The sequence below is a fragment of the Hylobates moloch genome, unplaced genomic scaffold (assembly GCF_009828535.3).
Source record: "Hylobates moloch isolate HMO894 unplaced genomic scaffold, HMol_V3 SCAFFOLD_4, whole genome shotgun sequence".
In the NCBI taxonomy this organism is placed as follows: Eukaryota; Metazoa; Chordata; class Mammalia; order Primates; family Hylobatidae; genus Hylobates; species Hylobates moloch.
In genome coordinates this window covers 6,386,623-6,405,000 of record NW_026652279.1, presented here as the reverse complement: position 1 = coordinate 6,405,000, position 18,378 = coordinate 6,386,623, and the positions used below count along the sequence as shown (strand labels likewise).

General features: G+C 40.4%; 1 protein-coding gene across 1 annotated transcript in view; it reads left to right on the top strand.

The window, feature by feature from the left end:
- The window catches only part of ADAMTS9 (ADAM metallopeptidase with thrombospondin type 1 motif 9), a 73,682-nt gene that overhangs the window by 5,314 nt on the left and 49,990 nt on the right, over positions 1 to 18,378 (top strand). The window contains exon 3 of the mRNA XM_032149439.2: positions 1,288 to 1,450. Coding sequence (XP_032005330.1) covers positions 1,288 to 1,450 — 163 coding nt within the window. The remainder of the gene's footprint in view (positions 1 to 1,287; positions 1,451 to 18,378) is intronic.

The window sequence follows — 18,378 nt, the reverse complement described above, 5'->3', positions numbered from 1 at the left end:
TGTTCAGGGAGTCACTTCTCCTGTGTCAATGGAAGGATGCAAGGCATCAGATTTTTTTTCCAGCTTGGGAAATGGGAACGTGGAGGAGAAGAGTGGAGCTTGATTTCTCCTCTTAAACACCACTCAGCAACTTGGCATGGGGAATTTTTCAGTGTTCTCGTAATTTTTACTTTGGGTGGTTCAATCTTGAGGTATCATTTATCATTTGTAAAAACTTGGGTATGGGGGGTGAAAAGGAGCAAAAATGACTTGCAAGGTGCTTAGAATGATTAGTAAGAGCAAATTTTACCCTAATGGTTAGAGGCTAACACCGGCAACACCAAAAACCGTTCATAAGGTCGGAGCCTTTGATTTTGATAAGCACTTAATTATCATCTCATTTAATCTACACAGTGACTCTTTACATTCAGTATCTTTATCCCCAGCTGACAAACAAAGGAAGCTTAAGCTCGGAGTGGTTAAGGAACTTGCCCAAGGTGAATGGGTAGGTGGTGGTGCTGAAATTGGAACCTAGGGCAATCTGGCTTCAAAGCCTTGCAGGACATCTCTCCCCTATTTTGCAAAGGAAAGGGTTGGTGAGAGGATCATGTGCCAGCGTTACAGGTGGTAACACCTTGAATGCATTGTGGCCAACATATGCTTCTTGAATTTGAGTCAATGGGAAGACTTCAATAGGCCAGCTTTTCCTGCTGGAGTGCATACTTGTCCCTAAGTTTCCAGGCTCTCTAAGTTTCCAAGACTCTTTCGACAGCCTGTAGGAATGGTTGGAACTTGAGCTCTAAGAAAGTATTTCTTAGAGACAGATTTGGATAGCAGGTACAATCAGCTGGAGTCAAATCAAGAATAAGTTACTGATACGACACTTTGGGAGGCTGAGCCAGGAGTTCAAGAGCAGCCTGGGCAACATATTGAGACCCCATCTCTACAAAAAGTAAAAAATTTAGCTGGGCATGATGGGATGCACCTATAATCCCAGCTACTCAGGAGGCTGAGTTGGGGGGTTTGCTTGAGCCCAGGAGTTCAAGGCTGGGTGAGAGAGCGAGACCCTATCTCTAAAATAATAAGAATAGTAAATAACAAATAATTTTTAGAAAATGTACTGATACGACAGAGAGTAGAAATAAACCACTTCTCTGCATATGTTGCAGCATTTTCAGTTGAAACAACCCTCCTGAAAAAGAGATTGGGTAAAATGACACCATCTCTACTTGAAAATGTTCTTTTGGTTTTTTTCCTCCCAATGACTGTGTTATGTTAAATCAACCTCCCTTCTCTCTTCATTTGCAGCTGGGCACATTCCGGTCTCATGATGGGGATTATTTTATTGAACCACTACAGTCCATGGATGAACAAGAAGATGAAGAGGAACAAAACAAACCCCACATCATTTATAGGCGCAGCGCCCCCCAGAGAGAGCCCTCAACAGTAAGACATGCGTGTGACACCTCAGGTATTTGCTTCTTGCTTAAGCGGAGAGCCCAGCTCTTTGAGATGGGTAAATTGCTATACTACAGAGATGTAGCTCTCTTTCAGTCTACAAAGTGCAACCGTATGCATTATTGTTTATTCAGTCCTCAAACGAGGTAGGGATACATACCCCACTGTACAGATGTGGAGACTAAGGAGAGGTTTAGTACCTTGTCTAAGGTGCACAGCTAAGAAGTTATAAAGTCAGGATTTGAACTCAAAGCAGTGACTCCATGCCCTCTATGGGCAAAGTCGCCTTTTCTGTTGAAGTTGCTGATTTTTAGGCTTAACCTTGAGTAATATTCAGGTCATGAGAGTAGCACCCTCAGTCACCAAATGCTTGTATTTTTGTGGCATCTTCTGTTCATTTGGGTGTTTTTTGTTTGTTTGTTTGTTTCACCATGTTGGGTTACAGAAATGTCTTATAAATGGAAGTCACGAAAACATATATGTGTTTGTTGAATGTTTCCTATAAACTTCAGGTTTGCTCACGTTCTGTGACTTAAGGAACTGTAGGAAGGTACCTGTACGTTACGCTGTGAGGTACCAATCAACCAGTCAAATCCTATGTGCCCAGTGCTAGTCTCCTTCCATCCTGGCCAGATTCTTTGAGGTTTTGTGCTGACATGTTTGGCCATTGTCAGGGATGTGTCATTCTGGGCTTCTGGGCACCCTGGAAAGCTTCTGTCTGTGTTTCTCCATCTGCAGTCTCGTAGCAACACTTCACTGCCTCAGAAGCCTGGTTACTTTCTGCCTGATGATAGGTTATCCTATGAAATAATTCCTCACTTTGGTCCTGCATCTTAGGATGTTCGTGAAAATACTTAAAAAAAATTCTTGGACTTCCTGTCTCCAAAACTTTATCTTTCTTTCTATTCTTTATTTTTAAAATTGCTTCTCCAAATTAAATAGCATCTGAGTGTCTTTCTGGTATCTCCAAACAAGGCCTAAATTCAAGACCACCACGGAGTTTCCTCAAATGCCCCCCAGAGGATCACTTACTTCATCTTACACCTGTACCAGATTGTTCACTGGGATAACGTGTGGTGTCCTATTCTCTCCTGGAATTATTATTTCTAAAGTGAATCCTTTAATAAAAGGTAACATTGACCATTTATAACCTACAAGTAGCCAAATTTAAGGGTGTAACATTGTAGGTCTTTTGGCTTTATCCCATCCCATCATAACAAGATGGAATATAACTGAAGCATTCTGTGAGACTCTAAAGAGCCAAGGGATATGAGGAGTAGAGGGGCAAGTATACTTAGATACATCAAAAACAATAGTTTCAGCAGCAGGTATAGAGTCAAGACTGCCAGCCACCAACAAGTTTAATGGACAGGACATTTATCACAGTTTTGACCGTGCTAGTAAGACCATTGACCTAAACTTCTTGACTTCCCAAATCTGTATTAGCAAGTACACATTTTAGACATGTCTATAAATGTAAACATAACGTGAAATGTATACATATCATACAGAAATGAAATTTGCAATTCCCCTCCTTCCATCTTATTAGTATATTATTCAGAAGACACTGAAATATTTTTTTCACTGATGAATTTATTGACCAATGACACTTCATGATATTCTTCTCCCCTAAAGTGGCTATAGGTCAACATTTTTAAAAATGACTATTTATTATTGTTTTATTCTGTACATGCATTATGCAAAGCACTGTACCTGCACCACCTTGCTTAATCCTTATCACAAACCTATGAGGTAGTTACCATTCCTAACTCCGTTGTATAATAACTGGAAAAGGAGCTGAGATTTACAGAGATGAAGTAGTTTGCCCAAGATCTCATAGCTAGTCCACAATGATGACCCATGTTTCTCTGTCTTATTCCGTGACCCATTTTCTCTGTGCAGGAGTCTGTGTGCAAAAGAGAGAGGGGGCAGAAAGAGAAAGTCTTAATTAGTACTGTGATTCAAAAAAATCCTCAAGGTTCATTTTAAAATATTAATTATGCAAGTTAATGCACATTTGATTTCCTGGGCTGGAGGAAATGTCATTGTCAAATCCTGTTAAAAACACAAAGAAGAGTGAATCTTAAAAATGTCAAGCTCGAAGACAATGAAGATGCCTTAGTTAAAAAAAATAAAATACAAGTCTATTTGGGTTCCAGTCGTTATTAAGGTTGGGGCCTTTAATTACCACCTTCCGAATCACCAATGCCAGTACTTTTAGTTTCCCTCCTAGTGTTTGCTTGCTCCTGACCAATATGGTGTGCCGTTCCTTCATCCCATGTGATGAACCAGGAGCCCAGCAGTTTTGATCAGCTCTTCCAAAGGTTGCTGCTGGGCTGTGACACTCTGGTCTCTCTCTTCCAGCTACTTCGGTACCCCTTCTTTGAATTCAGGTGCAGCTTCTCAGAACAGTTTAGAATATGGCACGATTCACCAGCAGGTATCAGAGGAATGGACCAACAGGTCAAGGACACCTCTGGAACCAGGCAGCCTTTGCACAGGGAGTGAAAGTAGGTTGAGGTGGGAGTAGTCCCTCTTGCCAGAGAGAAAAGGGGCTGCCTAGCAGTAGCAATCCATTCAGATTCAGTGATTCATCTTCCCTCCCAACCCCCCATCAAGAGCAGTGGTTGGTAACCAAAAGTAACCTTTAGAAGTACCCTGAAAGCCTCATACAAATGCAGATTCTTTAAAACAAAACAAAACAAAACAAACGCCTCTCCCAGGCAAATGTGATGAAGCAAGAATCAGTGGTTTTAATAGTGCTCCGAGTAATTCAGATGTTTAGCTAAATTTGAGAGTCACTGCTAAAGTTGGGTTTAAGGCAGTAGGTCATTATCTGTCACTTGCTGTTGGCACTGCTGTGGACATGACTTTCTACATCAGTGCTTTCCATGTCTCCTCTTCTCATAGGATGATAGGATATTGGAACTGGAGGAGTCCTTAGCAGTCGGGTCTAGGCCAACAATCTAATTCTGTGCAGATAAGGAAACTGAAGTTGCAGGATGTTAAGATGCTTCCTCCCAGGAGTGATATCCTATATATTCAACACCAACTCATCGAACTTTCCCTAGCCTTGGGATAGAGGTCTCCTGCTGAGCTCGGTGTAACCTTTTAGTTACCGGCTCATGGGAGTAGGAGCAGGGCAAGACACAATGGCTGTGACACTTTCACATGCAGATGGACTATGTCTTGGTCATTTCTGACTCTTGAGGTATGCCTAATTTTCAAAAAAGGATTCTGAGATAACTTATGTTAAAAAGGGAAGCATAGAAGGAGTCTACTGCAATAAAAACTTTATGGGTTTAGAAAGGAGTCTACAGCTCCGTTTCTTCATTCATGCGTGCATTTGTTCAGTTAGCCGTCAAGTCTTTATTGAGCAACTCCTCTGTGCCGGGAGGAGAAAACCAGGAGCCAGGAACTGTCCGTATTCCTGCTGAGTTGTATGACTTCAAGCACACTTTAGAATATAAAGTAAGAATAACATGTACCTTTCAAGATTGAAGTTAGGGCTAAATGAGTATGAAATAATGAAAGCTCCCAGGACACTGTTTATTTAGCATGTGGTAGACAATCACAGAATGGTAGGTTTTTTTTAAGGTTCATGAAAGTAGAAAACAAAACACCACAATGAGGAAAGGACAACTCAAAATACTAAAATTCAAAGCTAATAGCCTAGTGCTTCTGAGTAATCATGAAGGGTTTAGGGGACTTGACCAAGGTCACCCTGCCAGCTAGTAGCAAGGCTGAGGGTGCTTTCTGTCCCCTTGTTTCCTCTGTACCCAATGCAACATTTAAACATTTTCCTTCTTGCAAGTTTCTCTTGGCCCAGTGGCTGCCCTTCCTGATTGTCTCTGTTTTGTCATCACTGGTTATGTCTACGCGTATACATTTGGGCCATTTGAGAGTCTCTGCATTTCTTTGTCTTTTCATCCTATTTGTGAGTTCTTTAGGGTTCACGATGGGAAGTGGGGTGTCTTCTCTCCCTATGGCATGCCCTTGTGACTGCAGTGTCCTTTACGTACTGGGTCCTCAGTAAAATTCACTGTGCTCACTGCCTGCTAGCCCCACACAGCAGGGGGACAAGCAAAAGGCCTATGGGAGCACTTTGGAGAGTGGCTTGCTTTTATAAGCCACTTCCTGCGGATCCTTCCCATTGCTTGTTTCCGGATGAAATCTCAAGTTCTGTTTCACAGACACTCTCTATTTGACCCTGAATTTTGCACAAGAGGATTTAGTGGTTCTTATCAGTGCTTCCTGGTAGGTGGGTGAGAGAAAGGCAGGGAAGAAGGCTGTTTTGTTTGTCTGGGCCTGGAAGACAAGTGTTTTTCTCTAACTCGAACTTCTCCCTCACCTTCCCCTTCCCGTCTCAGCAACGCCAGGTGATTTTTGTTTCTTAAGGCATTTAAGAACTGTCTACTCTGTGACCCATCAATGTTGTGCCTAAGGAAATAATCGGACAATTGTGTAAAGGTGTTTATGAATGAGAACCAGTACAGTGTTGTTTATTATAGCAAAAGACTGGAGACAGCCTAAGTGCCCTTTGGGAGGAAGATAGATCAATACATTATGGGGCAGGCATATAATGGATTCCTATGCAGCTGTTAAAAATGATGGCCTGAATTTATGTTACCAAACACAGAAATATATATTCAGTGAACAAGCAGGTGATAAACTAGTATGTTTGGTAGGATATATTTTTTTTTAATGATAAACTCTATTTGGGTACATGTGTGTAAACAGAATATCTGACGTAAAGGCATGGAAATATTAACAGTGATTATTTATGGTTACTAGGAACATAGGCAGTCTTTACTTTCGAAATTTTATATTCTTATATTTTGTGACTCCTTTGCCATGTTTCTTTAATAGTTTCATAATCAGAAAATATAGATAAAATGAAATGGGGATAGTGGCATGGATTTATTTTGCTAGACCTATTGAACTTGTCACTGGAGACCAATAGCCAAGCCACATTTTGGTCTCTTAGGATCTTAGGACCTTAGAAGTGGAGATTATCAGTCCTTTATTTTCTTGGAATGAGGCAGTCTCAATAATCAGACAGATAAAAATCCTGCCTTGTGTCTACTTCTTTGGGACATCTGTGGCTGGTTAAAGTTGAATCTCCCATTCAACCCAGCTAAATTGCCTTGTGCCTGTTGGACTGACCCTGGTATTATTAAGATTTAATCTCCATTAAGCACTGGGGACTCTGTTTATCAATCCCGTTAGAAGGTACCATCACTTCCTGATTGGGATTTCTAGGCTGCAGTTACAAAGGCTGGAAAACATAAGATGATAATTAAAGCCATCATCTGTTAGGCTGTTATGTGCATATGGGATCACTATGCTCCACACTTTACACACATTATCATATGTAATACATTCGTCAGCATTGTAGGGTAGGTATTATTACCCCTCTTTTACAGTTGAGAAAATTAGCTCAAAGAGGTTGAGAAACTTGTCCAAAAAGACACACAGCCAGGAAGAAGAGAGTCTGAGCCTTAACCCAATCTGTTTCCAATGTGCTATACTGTGGGCCAAATTGCATTGAAAACACAAATGGAAACTGCTATCTAGAAACCCCTTTTTTGGTTTGTTTGGTTTTTTGAGACAGAATCTCACTCTGTTGCCCAGGCTGGAGCGCAGTGGCGTGATCATAGCTTACTATAGCCTTCAATTCCAGGACCCAAGGGATCCTTACACCTCAGCCTCCCAAGTAGCTAAAACTAAAGACATATGCCACCATACCTGGCTAATTAAACAAAAAAAATTGCAGAGACAGGACCTCTCTGGGATTACAGGACGGAGCCATCATGCCTGGCCTACAAACCCCTTTTTGACTTCAGTTTTTGGAGCATCTTCTTTGACTACCATCTGATTTCCATTCCCTAGATGATACTAATAAGAGTTGACATTTGCTGAACATGTATTATGTGGTAGCCTCTGTTCCGGGCACTTTACATGGATTACGTGTTTCAATTCTTACCGCAAACTCCATTTTGCAGATTGGAAAACTGAGACACAGAGAAGTCCATAATGTTTACTTGCCCGAGGTTATAAAGCTCATCAACATACCATTTTCTTCAGCCCTTATGTGCTGGTCTAGTTAGGGGATATTTTTTGGCCTCGGTATTGATTTGACTGCATTCATATATGAACTGTTTTTGCTGGCAGGAATTTTTAAATGCCTGTCTGGAATTTGATTTGATTTCAGGAAGGCTGCCTGGTGCCTGAAATTCCCACCAAGACTCTAATGACTCACAGAGGCCTTGTGTCTGTCTCCAGCAGGCCTCTGATGGAGTGTACGCTTGTTACACATTAACCTCTTGGATCCCATTAATAATTTAGCATAGATTAGCTGATTAGATTACTGCCCTTCGAGTGGTACCCAAATGGAGTGAGAGACAGAGCTGGGGAGCAGACCCCTGAGGGGGCTTCCGGTAAAGCATTCTAGGGCAGCCTGTGGGTTCCAGGCAGTGACGAAAGCTTTGGCTGACTTCAGAATCCTGCCTGGGCCCCAAGCAGGTGAGTGGTTGGTGGCTAATTAGTGACTTATGCTAGGAACTTGTCTGCCTGCACTTTCACTGCACACTTCCTGCATTCTTAGACCCTTTCAGCCTTGTAAAGATCAAGAACAGGCAGCATTTAAGGAAGTGTGTACTTGGCAACGTGGAAGCACATTATGATTCTTTCATTTACTCCTGTAACAGTTCATGGGAGGAAGATGCTCTGATTATTCTCATCTTACAAATGAGAAAGCTGAACTCAGAGAGGTGAACAAACTTGTCCACAGCGTGCAGAAAGGGAAAAAGCTGGCACTGCAACTCAAGACTGATTATGAGTTTTTGAAGACAGTTATTGCCATTTGGGATTTGTGGTTTGAGCCTGATTTCCTTTCATTTTCCCCTTTTTGTTCTTCATCAGTGTCTATACATTTTTTTCTCTTTTTTATAGTCTTCAGTGACTTTCTGTCTAATAAACAGTCAATATAAGCAATGACCTCTAAAATCCTTGATAAATTATTAGAAAATCACTGTTTTAAATACATTAATTCTTTATTTCTTCAAATTGATCTACTGAATGGTACTTATAAAAATTCTGCTTTCCTTTTTTTTAAAAAAAAACTTTGGTATTAATAGTGCAGTAGTCCAATAAAGTCATTAAGAGGTCGTAAAAAAGAAACTTCTAATACAGGAATTGTACCTTCTTTCATTTGTTCCCACTTATTCATTAAATTTTTTAAAAAATTATCATTTTGTTTTTAAAAACCATTTTATTATGAACATCTTCAAGCATACATAACGGTAGAGACAATAATAAAATGAACCACCATACACACCATGAATCTTAATAATGACAGATTTTTCTACATTTGGTTATTTTTCTTTATGCTGAGTATATTAAAGCAAACCCAAGATACCATCTCTAAATATTTCATGATAAATCTTTGAAAAGTGGGGATCTTTTCCTAAGTAACTATAATATTATTAATATTTGATACGTAATATGTATCAAGTAATATTATAATTAATGTTTCAGCAAAATTAACAATAATTCCTTCATATAGCCTACACAGTACCTATATTAAAATTTTTCTCATTGTCCCCAAAATGCCTTTTTACAATCATCAGTTAGATTGTGATCTAAACAAGGTCTACACATTGCCCCTCATTGTTGTCTCTTAAGCAACTTTTTACTTTGTTGTCGTCATTGCTATTGTTAAAATTGCTATTGTCATTCTAGTTTGAGATTTGCTCATATAGCCCCTTTTTCCCTTCCATTGCTCCTAGTCTTTGCTTCATCTTTATCATCATCCGGTCAGGCTGCAGTTGCAAAGATTAGAAAAGCAAGGCCAGCCCCCAAGGCCAGAGCAGGTACCCAGAGCAAAGCCCCTGGGCCATTAAGCCACTTCTCAGAGGGATTTAATTGAAGGGAAAAAGTAGTATCTTTGGGAGGTTTTTTGACTCCTTGTCTGAAGTGGCTTGATAGCACTCATTGTGATGTTCCTATCAATAGGAAGATCCTCAATTTACAGTGCCGTCATGCATAGGATGTGTGTGACCCATGCATTCTTGTTAGGTAATTTCGTGAACATCACAGAGTGCACTGACACAAACCTAGATGGGATAGCCTACTACACACCTAGGCTAGGTGGTACATAGCCTATTGCTGCTAGGCTACAGACCTGTACAGTATGTGACTGTACTGAATACTGTAGGCAATTATAACATGATGTTAAGTATCTGTGTATCTAAACATAGAAAAGGTACAGTTAAAAATTTAGTATTACGATCTTAGGAGACCACTGTCATATCTGCATTCCATCATGGACTGAAATATTAAACTACCTTTTCTGTCCTTAAAGGATCTCCCTCACCTGTGTTTTGAAGCCCAGAAGGGCCAGTTTGCAGTTAGGAATGTAAGGTGGCAAGTTAGGTTTGTACCTGAGATTAGGACTCATTGACATATGAAATATGAGTATTCCCCAAAACCTTCTTCGTTGTTGTTGTTTTGAGAGTCTTGTTCTGTTGCCCAGGCTGGAGTGCAGTGGCGCGATCTTGATCCACTGCAACCTCCACCTTCCAGGTTCAAGCTATTCTTGTGCCTCAGCCTCCCAAGTAGCTGAGATTACAGGTGTGTACCACCACACCCAGCTGATTTGCATATTTTTAGTAGAGACAGGGTTTTGCCATGTTGTCCAGGCTTGTCTTAAACTCCTGGCCTCAAGTGGCTCATCTGCTGTGGCCTCCCAAAATGCTGGGATTATAGGCATGAGCCACCATGCTTGGCCCCCAAAACTCTTTAATTAAGCTTCTGGATCCAAAGACAGCCAGAAGAGCTGCCTGCTTTACACCTTCTGTGCCATCTCAGGACTTTTCCCTGTTTCTTGCTAATCATATTTTAGGGATTCCTGACACTTTGCTTCAGAAACCCATTCCCTGCTGAAGAAAAGGGGTGCTACAAGGGTGAATACTCGAAAATGTGTTCACCTTCATAGGAATCATCTGAAACTGGCTAAGATGCACATCTTTCTTTAGAAGGGACTTCAGAATCAGCAGAAGGCTCTGGAAGAGGGCCATCTAACTGACAGAGGCAGGAGGATTTTGGTGTTAACCTGAGAACCCATCAGACCTTTCACTTGAGTGGGCTGTCTTTTTAAAGTAAGACATGGCAGAGTTTCTTGAGTTTCTTCATATGAGGGGATAAGCCCACTTTGGTTAATAAAGTGCTATTTTATCATGCATTGAGGTTTAACATTTGTACCTTTGTATCTGCCAAAGATGGTTTCTTTATGATAATTGTATCATAAAAGAGTCCTTATTATAGCCATTTATGGCTGTGTTTTCTCATTTGACTTTTTACCTCTGGACCAGATATCTGCATGGATGTTCTGTGCAACTGAAAATCATTAATAAATAATCTGAATATCACAAAAAGAGCATGGGTAAATGCAAGATCTGATGTGGTATGCACATGTGACTGAGTAGTGGGCTTTCAAAAGGAGCAAAGTCAAACGTGGGGCAAATGTTGGCACAAGTCTTCCTTTTTATTGGTTCCCAATTCTTATATGACATTAGAATTAGAATGAGCGTTAAAAATGCAGTTGCTGTGTGGAAAAAGTTCAAGTTAATGTGATTGGCTTGAGAATTTTTCTGCTAATTTTTTTTATTTTTTGACAAATCTTTTTATTTTCCATTAGTGTTTCCTAGTGTTTTCCTTCCATTTTTCTATTAATGTATAATTTACATGCTGTAACATTTACCCTTCCTAGCGTATAGTTCTGCAGGTTTTGGCGAATGTATATAGTCATAGAACCATCATGATAATCAAGTTATAGAACAGTTTTTGAGTGTCCTTTGTAATCAGCCCCTCTCCCCACCCCTGTTTTCTGTCTCTATAGTTTTGCCTTTTGCAGAATATATAAGTAATCACTAAGCACGGTGTGTTTGAGGTTCATCTACATTGTTGCCTGTATCAGTAATTCATCCTTTTTTATTGGTGAGCAGTATTCCATTGAATGGATGTATCACCATTTCTTTAACCATTACCCACTTGAGCGACAGTTTTTGACCGTTACAAATAAAGCCACTATAAACATTTGCATACAGATTTTTGTGTGAATATAAGTTTACGCTTCATTTGGATAAATACCTAGGCAGAAGATTGCTGGCTTATGTGGTTAATGTATGTTTCACTCTATTAGAAACTGCCAATATATTTTTCAAAGTGGTTGTACCATTTTGTAGCCCCACCTGCAGGGTATGAAAGTTCCAGTTCTTCTGCATCCTCTCCAGTGCTTGGTATTGTCAACATTTTGTTGTTCTGCTTTTGTTTTTTGAAGTTTAGCTATTCTAATGGGTGTTTAGTGGAATTTCATTGTAGTTTTCATCTGCATTTACCTGAAGACTAATGATACTGAGTATTTCTTCATGTGCATATTTGCTATCCATGTATCTTCTTTGGTGAAGTGTCTGTTCAAATCTTTCAGCCATTTTTTAAAACTTAGAATATTTGTTTTCTTATTACTGAAGTCTGAAAGTTCTTTATTCTGTATGTACGTCCCTTGTCAGATATAGTTTGCAAATATTGTCTCCCAGATTGTGGCTTGTCTTTCAAAAAGTCTCTGAATTTGCAAATGCTTATTTCATACATAGCTTCTTTATTTTATTGCCAATACTTCATGCACCATAGATTTCATACAGTCCCAGAACTACACAGCAAGAAAGTATAGTGGAGCATGCAGTATAGAGCTTGTCCAAAAAATGGAACAGGAGACGCTTGTTTAGGATTTATTATTCAAAGCCATGGTCGAGACCAAGAGAAAAGGCAGGTGTTATTTTTATTGCTCGTCTCTATCCAGAAACACAACTCTCCGTGTCCAGCCAGTGTACTTTTTGATGGGAATGTGTTGTCTTAGCTCATGGGTGAAAACAGGTCCAGGAGAACCTCTGCATAGGTAAGAATGCAACTGTGATGTTTTGCACGTATGTTGCATGTGTGTATGTGCTTGCAGACAGGAGAGAAAGAGAGAGCCAGAGGACAATGAGACAGAGACAGAGGTAGAAGAGTTTGGTATTAATGGCATGAGATTCAGCCCTTATGACCACATGCCCTGCTGCTGAAGAGGGAGAGAAGATATAACTCCATAAATCCTGAAAGTTTCCATTCTGTGCTTTGTGGACAATTTAAACGCTTTTCCAGCGGTATCTTTGATTGTATACTTTTTTTTCTTTCAAGCCAGTTTCCTAATCCTCACATTTCATGTTATTTCATTGTAACAAGTCAGATTAGAGAAAATAGAAGTAGTTTTTTGAAACTATTATCTATTTTAGCAGATCTGAAATAAAATTTTCCCAATGAGTAATGGAGATGTGTAGACTGTACTCCCCTTAATATAATTTAACATCAGCAAAAGTCCACTCCTTTTGTGTTGGTCTCTGTCTTTTGGAGTTATTCTGTCTTATTCTACCCTGCCACCCTGCTGACTGTTTCATCCATACCCTTTCTGACAGTGACAGTGGCTCAGAGGGAATCTCTGTTGGGTTTTGCCCCTTTGGAAACTCAGGACTTCATTTTTAATCATTATTCACTTTTATCTTATAAAATATAAGAATTCATAAATTTTTAATACTGGAGGAAACTTTAGAGAGAACTTCTATTCCAGGCCTTCTCTTTAGGGATAAGAGGATCAAGGTCCAGAACTTCGAAGGGACTCCTAATCTTGGAGCTAGAACAAATGGCAAAATTGAACACAGGCCTCTTACTTCCCAGTCCTGTGTTCTTTCCAGGCTGTAACACAAGGAAAAGCTGCCGATGGTGCCTGGAAAAGGGATGTTCAAAAGTATGACTCAAATGAGCTTTGGGAAGTGCCATTGTATTTATTTTAAGTGTGGGAATAATGAAGAATGAACTGGTGAGACTGTTCAAGAAGTTGTCTCAAGCTTATAGAGAAAGATAGAAAGCTTTCAATGCATTTAAGGGATTAAGTTGTCACATCGAGAGCTGAGTAACAGCAACCAAATATGATTTTAAAATAAATAAACCAATCAAGACTTTTCTGAGCTGGGCCAGGGTATTGGGGAAGGTGGCCTGTGGCTGGGGAGGAAGACCAGTGAGGTTCACTGGTCATTGGAGTACAGCATGCCCCTGTGGTCACTCGCTTCCGTGGTCATGGAACATGGACATTGTGATGCGAAAGGGTTTCAGTTGCAGGCCTTATAAACCAGTCCTCAGTGCCTGTAAACTAGGAGACCTGTGTATCAAAAGAATGTGGGAGATACACTCCCTACGAGTTGCTTAGATGCCTTTTTAAAGAGCTCCAGCCCAACTGCGCTTTAATCTCTGATATGAGAATGATACCTAGACCTACCACAGGCACCACATTCAGCTTCAGGGCCACCCACGAGCTGCAGTGAAATGTCAGATAGCAGGCAGATCTCAGCAGCAGGCCTGGGAGCCACTTCGTTCCAGCAGCCTTAACCTGCTGCTCATTCTAAGTAATGAGTCAGCACAGCCCGTGCCTCCAGAGTACTTCCTACCCACCAGGCCCTGTTGCGACGCTTTATGTAGACTAAGTCATTTCACCCTCCCTACTGCCCTATTAGGCACGAACTGTCATTATTCCCTTTTCACAGATGAGGAAACTGAGGCACAGAGGGCTGAAGTGACTCACCAGAGGTCACACAGATTGAATGCAGAGCAGCTGGGATTTACACACGGGTCTCTGTGATTCCTGAGCTCACACTCTTATCTCCCACAACACGCTGTCTCTGGTATCTACTCTGCAAACACTTCCTGCCTAGAATGCACCGTCCTATACGGTCACCAGGAGGCCCTTGAGATGTGGCTATAGTGTCACATGTTGAAATAATATTTCACATCATTGGGTTCAATAGACTCTATTATTAAAATTAATTTCATGTGTTCCTTTTGACTTAAAAAAATGTGGCTACTAGAAATTCTAACTTCCACCTGTGGCTTGCATTTGATTTCTGCTGGAGAGTGCAAGCCTGGGAGATGCCAAGCCGTGCGTGGCACAAAGCAGCCTGAGAGGCGGCCGTGGCAGGCGCGCTGCAGCCAGGACAGGGTGGCTGTGGGCGGTTGGCACCCTGCCAGGCAGAAAGGTCACTGTCCCGCTACTGCTAAGAGATGGAGTGAATCGAAACCAACATTTCCCAAAGAGTACTTTGCAGGATATGAATAGAAAACCTAAATAGTCTGTTAGTAAAATACAGGCCCTGGGATGTTCAGCGTCTTATACTACTTCAAATACGTTAAATATTTTCTCAAGTTATTTCCAGTGTCCCTCAGTTTCCTCATTTCTGAAATGAAGATAATAGTTCCTACCATATCGGGTTGCTTTGAGGAATAATCAAGTTAATCCATATGAAGTGCTTAGGAGAGTGCCTGGCACAGAGAAAAGCACTGAACAAACGTTGGCCAGTATGATTATAGCCTATAGTCATTGCTGTTATCACACTTAGTTGAAGGAGCTACAGAATGGAGAATGAAAAGGACACAGAAGGGCTTTGGGGGGTAGTGCACCCAGCTCTCACGCCCAAGTCAGCAAATTTAACTCCCCAGGTAGCTGGAGGCACCCACCCCCTTAGAAGGTAGGGAGGGGACCCTCAGACACCTTCCGCTGCCCACCACCACCCCTTAAAAGCCAAGAAGCTTCTCAGTTGTTGCCTTCCACACACACACCCTTCTCTCCCTGAGAGGGAAGCCCATCCACACATCCCACCTGCGTCTTGTTATAGTTCCAGTGATGGTGCTGTCCCCATCACTTGCCTCTTAACTTGGCAAAGATCCCGTAAGTTTGGCAATCACGTGATTCAACACATGTAAACCGGTTTCTTTCCTGCAAGATTTCTCAGGGCTCTTAAAATGCTAATGTGCATGGAGAAAGTTCCAGATGTGCGTGCTGTGTTAAGTGTTTTGCAAAGTTAATTGATTTGTTTTTGGAACTATCTTATGGAACTAATGTTCCATAAACCACTGTCGTGGAAACATTGTTTATAAAGGTTCAGGCCAGCCCAAAGTGAGTCTTAGCCGCAATCTCTTCTGCCACCACTCTTTGTATTTATTTACTGTCAGCACTGTGCATGTAGCACTACTTGACACTGGGCACATCACTTAAAAAAAAATAAAACAAAAAAAACAACAGCTCACACGTTTGTTTGGTTGATTTTTGTTGAGACAGGGTGTCCCTATGTTGCACATGCTGGTCTTGAACTCCTAGCCTCAAGCATTCCTCCTGCCTTCACCTCCTAAATTTCTGGGATTACAGGAGGAGCCACTGCACCCCATCAAAGATTCTTTCTAAAACAAAATTGTTTCGTTTGAGAATGTCAATATACTAATTTATAAAGAGCAGATGTTTTGCATGCTACAAGTAAAACAATACCACTAATAATTATTATTACGTTAAATATGTAATGGACCTGTCCTCTGTGCCATGCCCTGCTTTAAAGGGCATTTTATGTATTATCTCTTTTAATCTCCACAGTTACTCTTTGCAGTATGCTGTTACTACCATCATTTTACAGATGAAGAAACTGAGGCTTTAAAGCAGGAAATGACACAAGAAAGGGCAACTAGAGTAGCTTTAGGGGAGGAATGGGAACCAGGGTTGGCCTGGCTCCGAATCCAAGTGGAAAACCACAGATGATTCCTGTGCAGACTTCCTTCTCTGTGTCAAGCTTGGGTGGAGCAGAAAGGGGTCTCACCTTGCTCCTGAATCCTCCCTTTGGTCCTGTGCTCTGTGAAGTCACAAGGTAGCCCAGCGCCTTGAGGAAATTCAGTTAAATTTTGATAAACCTTACAAAATAGAGAGCAATAATTAACTTCCCAACTGTTAATGTTAACATTCAGATCTCCTCGGCCCAACCCCATTTGGTGGGAAACACTTCAGTGAGTAACCACTGAATAACGAGGCCTGGCTGCTATTTGCTGAAATAATCCCAGTTATTTAGTAACATACTGTGCATTTTATTGTATTGCAATGTGAAATGAAGCTCATTTAAAACATTTTTACCAATAAATCAGCAGATGTTAAAGTTTTCTGAAGTGAGGTTTCTTAAAATAAGGATACTATCTTAAATTTTTATAATCCTTTTTTTAAAAGATTGGACCCACGTTTTATTCTTGTTTTGTCATTGCTGTTGTTTATTTCAACTTATCTAGCCCAGTACTTGGCACAAAATCGATGTTCCAGGAGTGAATTTTTTAAAAATTTAACTTCTAATTTGTAAGAAATTCTCTATATGCTTTCTTATTTAATTCACAAAATAGCCATAAGATGGAAGCAAGTATTTATATGCCCACTTAAAGGTCAGGAAACTGAGGCCCAGAGAAGTGACTCAGAAAAGATCCTTCATATGGGATAGTAGGGTGAAGACCAGCCCTCAGCACTTCTGGTTTTGCAGTTCTTCCTCTTTTCACAGTATTAAAAAGTTGGGTGCCAGAAATGCAATCAGGCACGCTCTGTGCTGATTTGCCCCACTAGGAGTACACAGCTCATGGCTTTGAAATTGTTACTGTAAGCCAGAAAATTGTTTTTAAGCACACTTAGTCACTCTACCTTAAATGGTTCCTTTTAGTTCTAACTCACTTTATGACTGGCACAAAAATAGAAAAACATGATAACGATATTTATTCATATGCACTAGGCACTGTGCTAGCACTTTGCATGCATGATCTCCAATTATTCCTCAAAGCCACTCTATGAAATAGGTACTGTTCTTACTCCACATTGTAAGTGGGAGGACGGAGGGTGAGCAAGAGTCAGTTATTTGCCCAAGGTCAAATAGGACTTAAATCAGGCCTCCCTCCCTTCATTGCACGAGTTTTTCAAACATTGGCTGTTTGTGGCAGTGTAAGCGTGACTACTTCCCTTTTGTGAGCATCGACGCCAAAGTAGTTGCAAAAGCCAATATTAACTTATGTCCTTGTAATAAAATGTTAGAACTGTAATACCTATGATGTGGCGATAGGAAACGTACAGTTGCCAGTTAGAGCTTTTCTAAACGTGTCTAAATTTATTTAGATGCATATATGAGGATTCAGATTGCTAAGTATTACACTTTTCTTCTAATGCAAACATGCATTTACTACTTGGAGGCATCAATATGCTATTTTAGGATATGAGCTAAGCCAGGTTCTTCATAAGCTATTTAATTAAGTAAACATGATTAATTTTAGAGGAACCCTCAAAGAAGAAGAAACATGAAAAAATGATGTCCTGTTTCGAAGTGTCTTATTTGAACTTCAAGAAGAAGCAAGAAAATGGTGAAACCACTTTGGAAAACAATTTGGAAGCTCCTCAAAATGTTATACATAGAGTTACTGTATGACCTAGCAACTCTACTGCTATGTATATACACAAGAAGAACAAAAATATATTCACCCAAAACCTTGTACATGAATGTTCATAGCAGCGATGTTCTTATTCAGTTGGGTTGAATGTCCACCCAAATGTCCACCAACTGATGAATGGATAAACATTATGTAGTATATCCATATAGTAGAATATTTAACAGTAACAAGTAATGGAATACAGATGCATGCTACAACATAGACGAACCTTGAAAACACTGTGCTAAGTGAAAGAAGCCAGTCACAGAAGGCCACATATTGTATGACTACTTACATGACATTGTCAGAATAGGCAAATTCATAAATACAACAATATAGGTTAGTGATTGCCAGGGGCTGAGGAAAGGGGAGAATGGAATGGCTGCTAATGGGATTTCTCCGTGGGATTATGAAAATATTCTAAAGTTAGATGGTGGCCATGATTGTGGAACTCTGTGAATATCCTGAAAACCACCAAACTTTATACTTTGAAAATTGTATAGTATATAAGTAATCTTAAACTATGATTAAAAATTAATCATGGCCGGGCGCGGTGGCTCAAGCTTGTAATCCCAGCACTTTGGG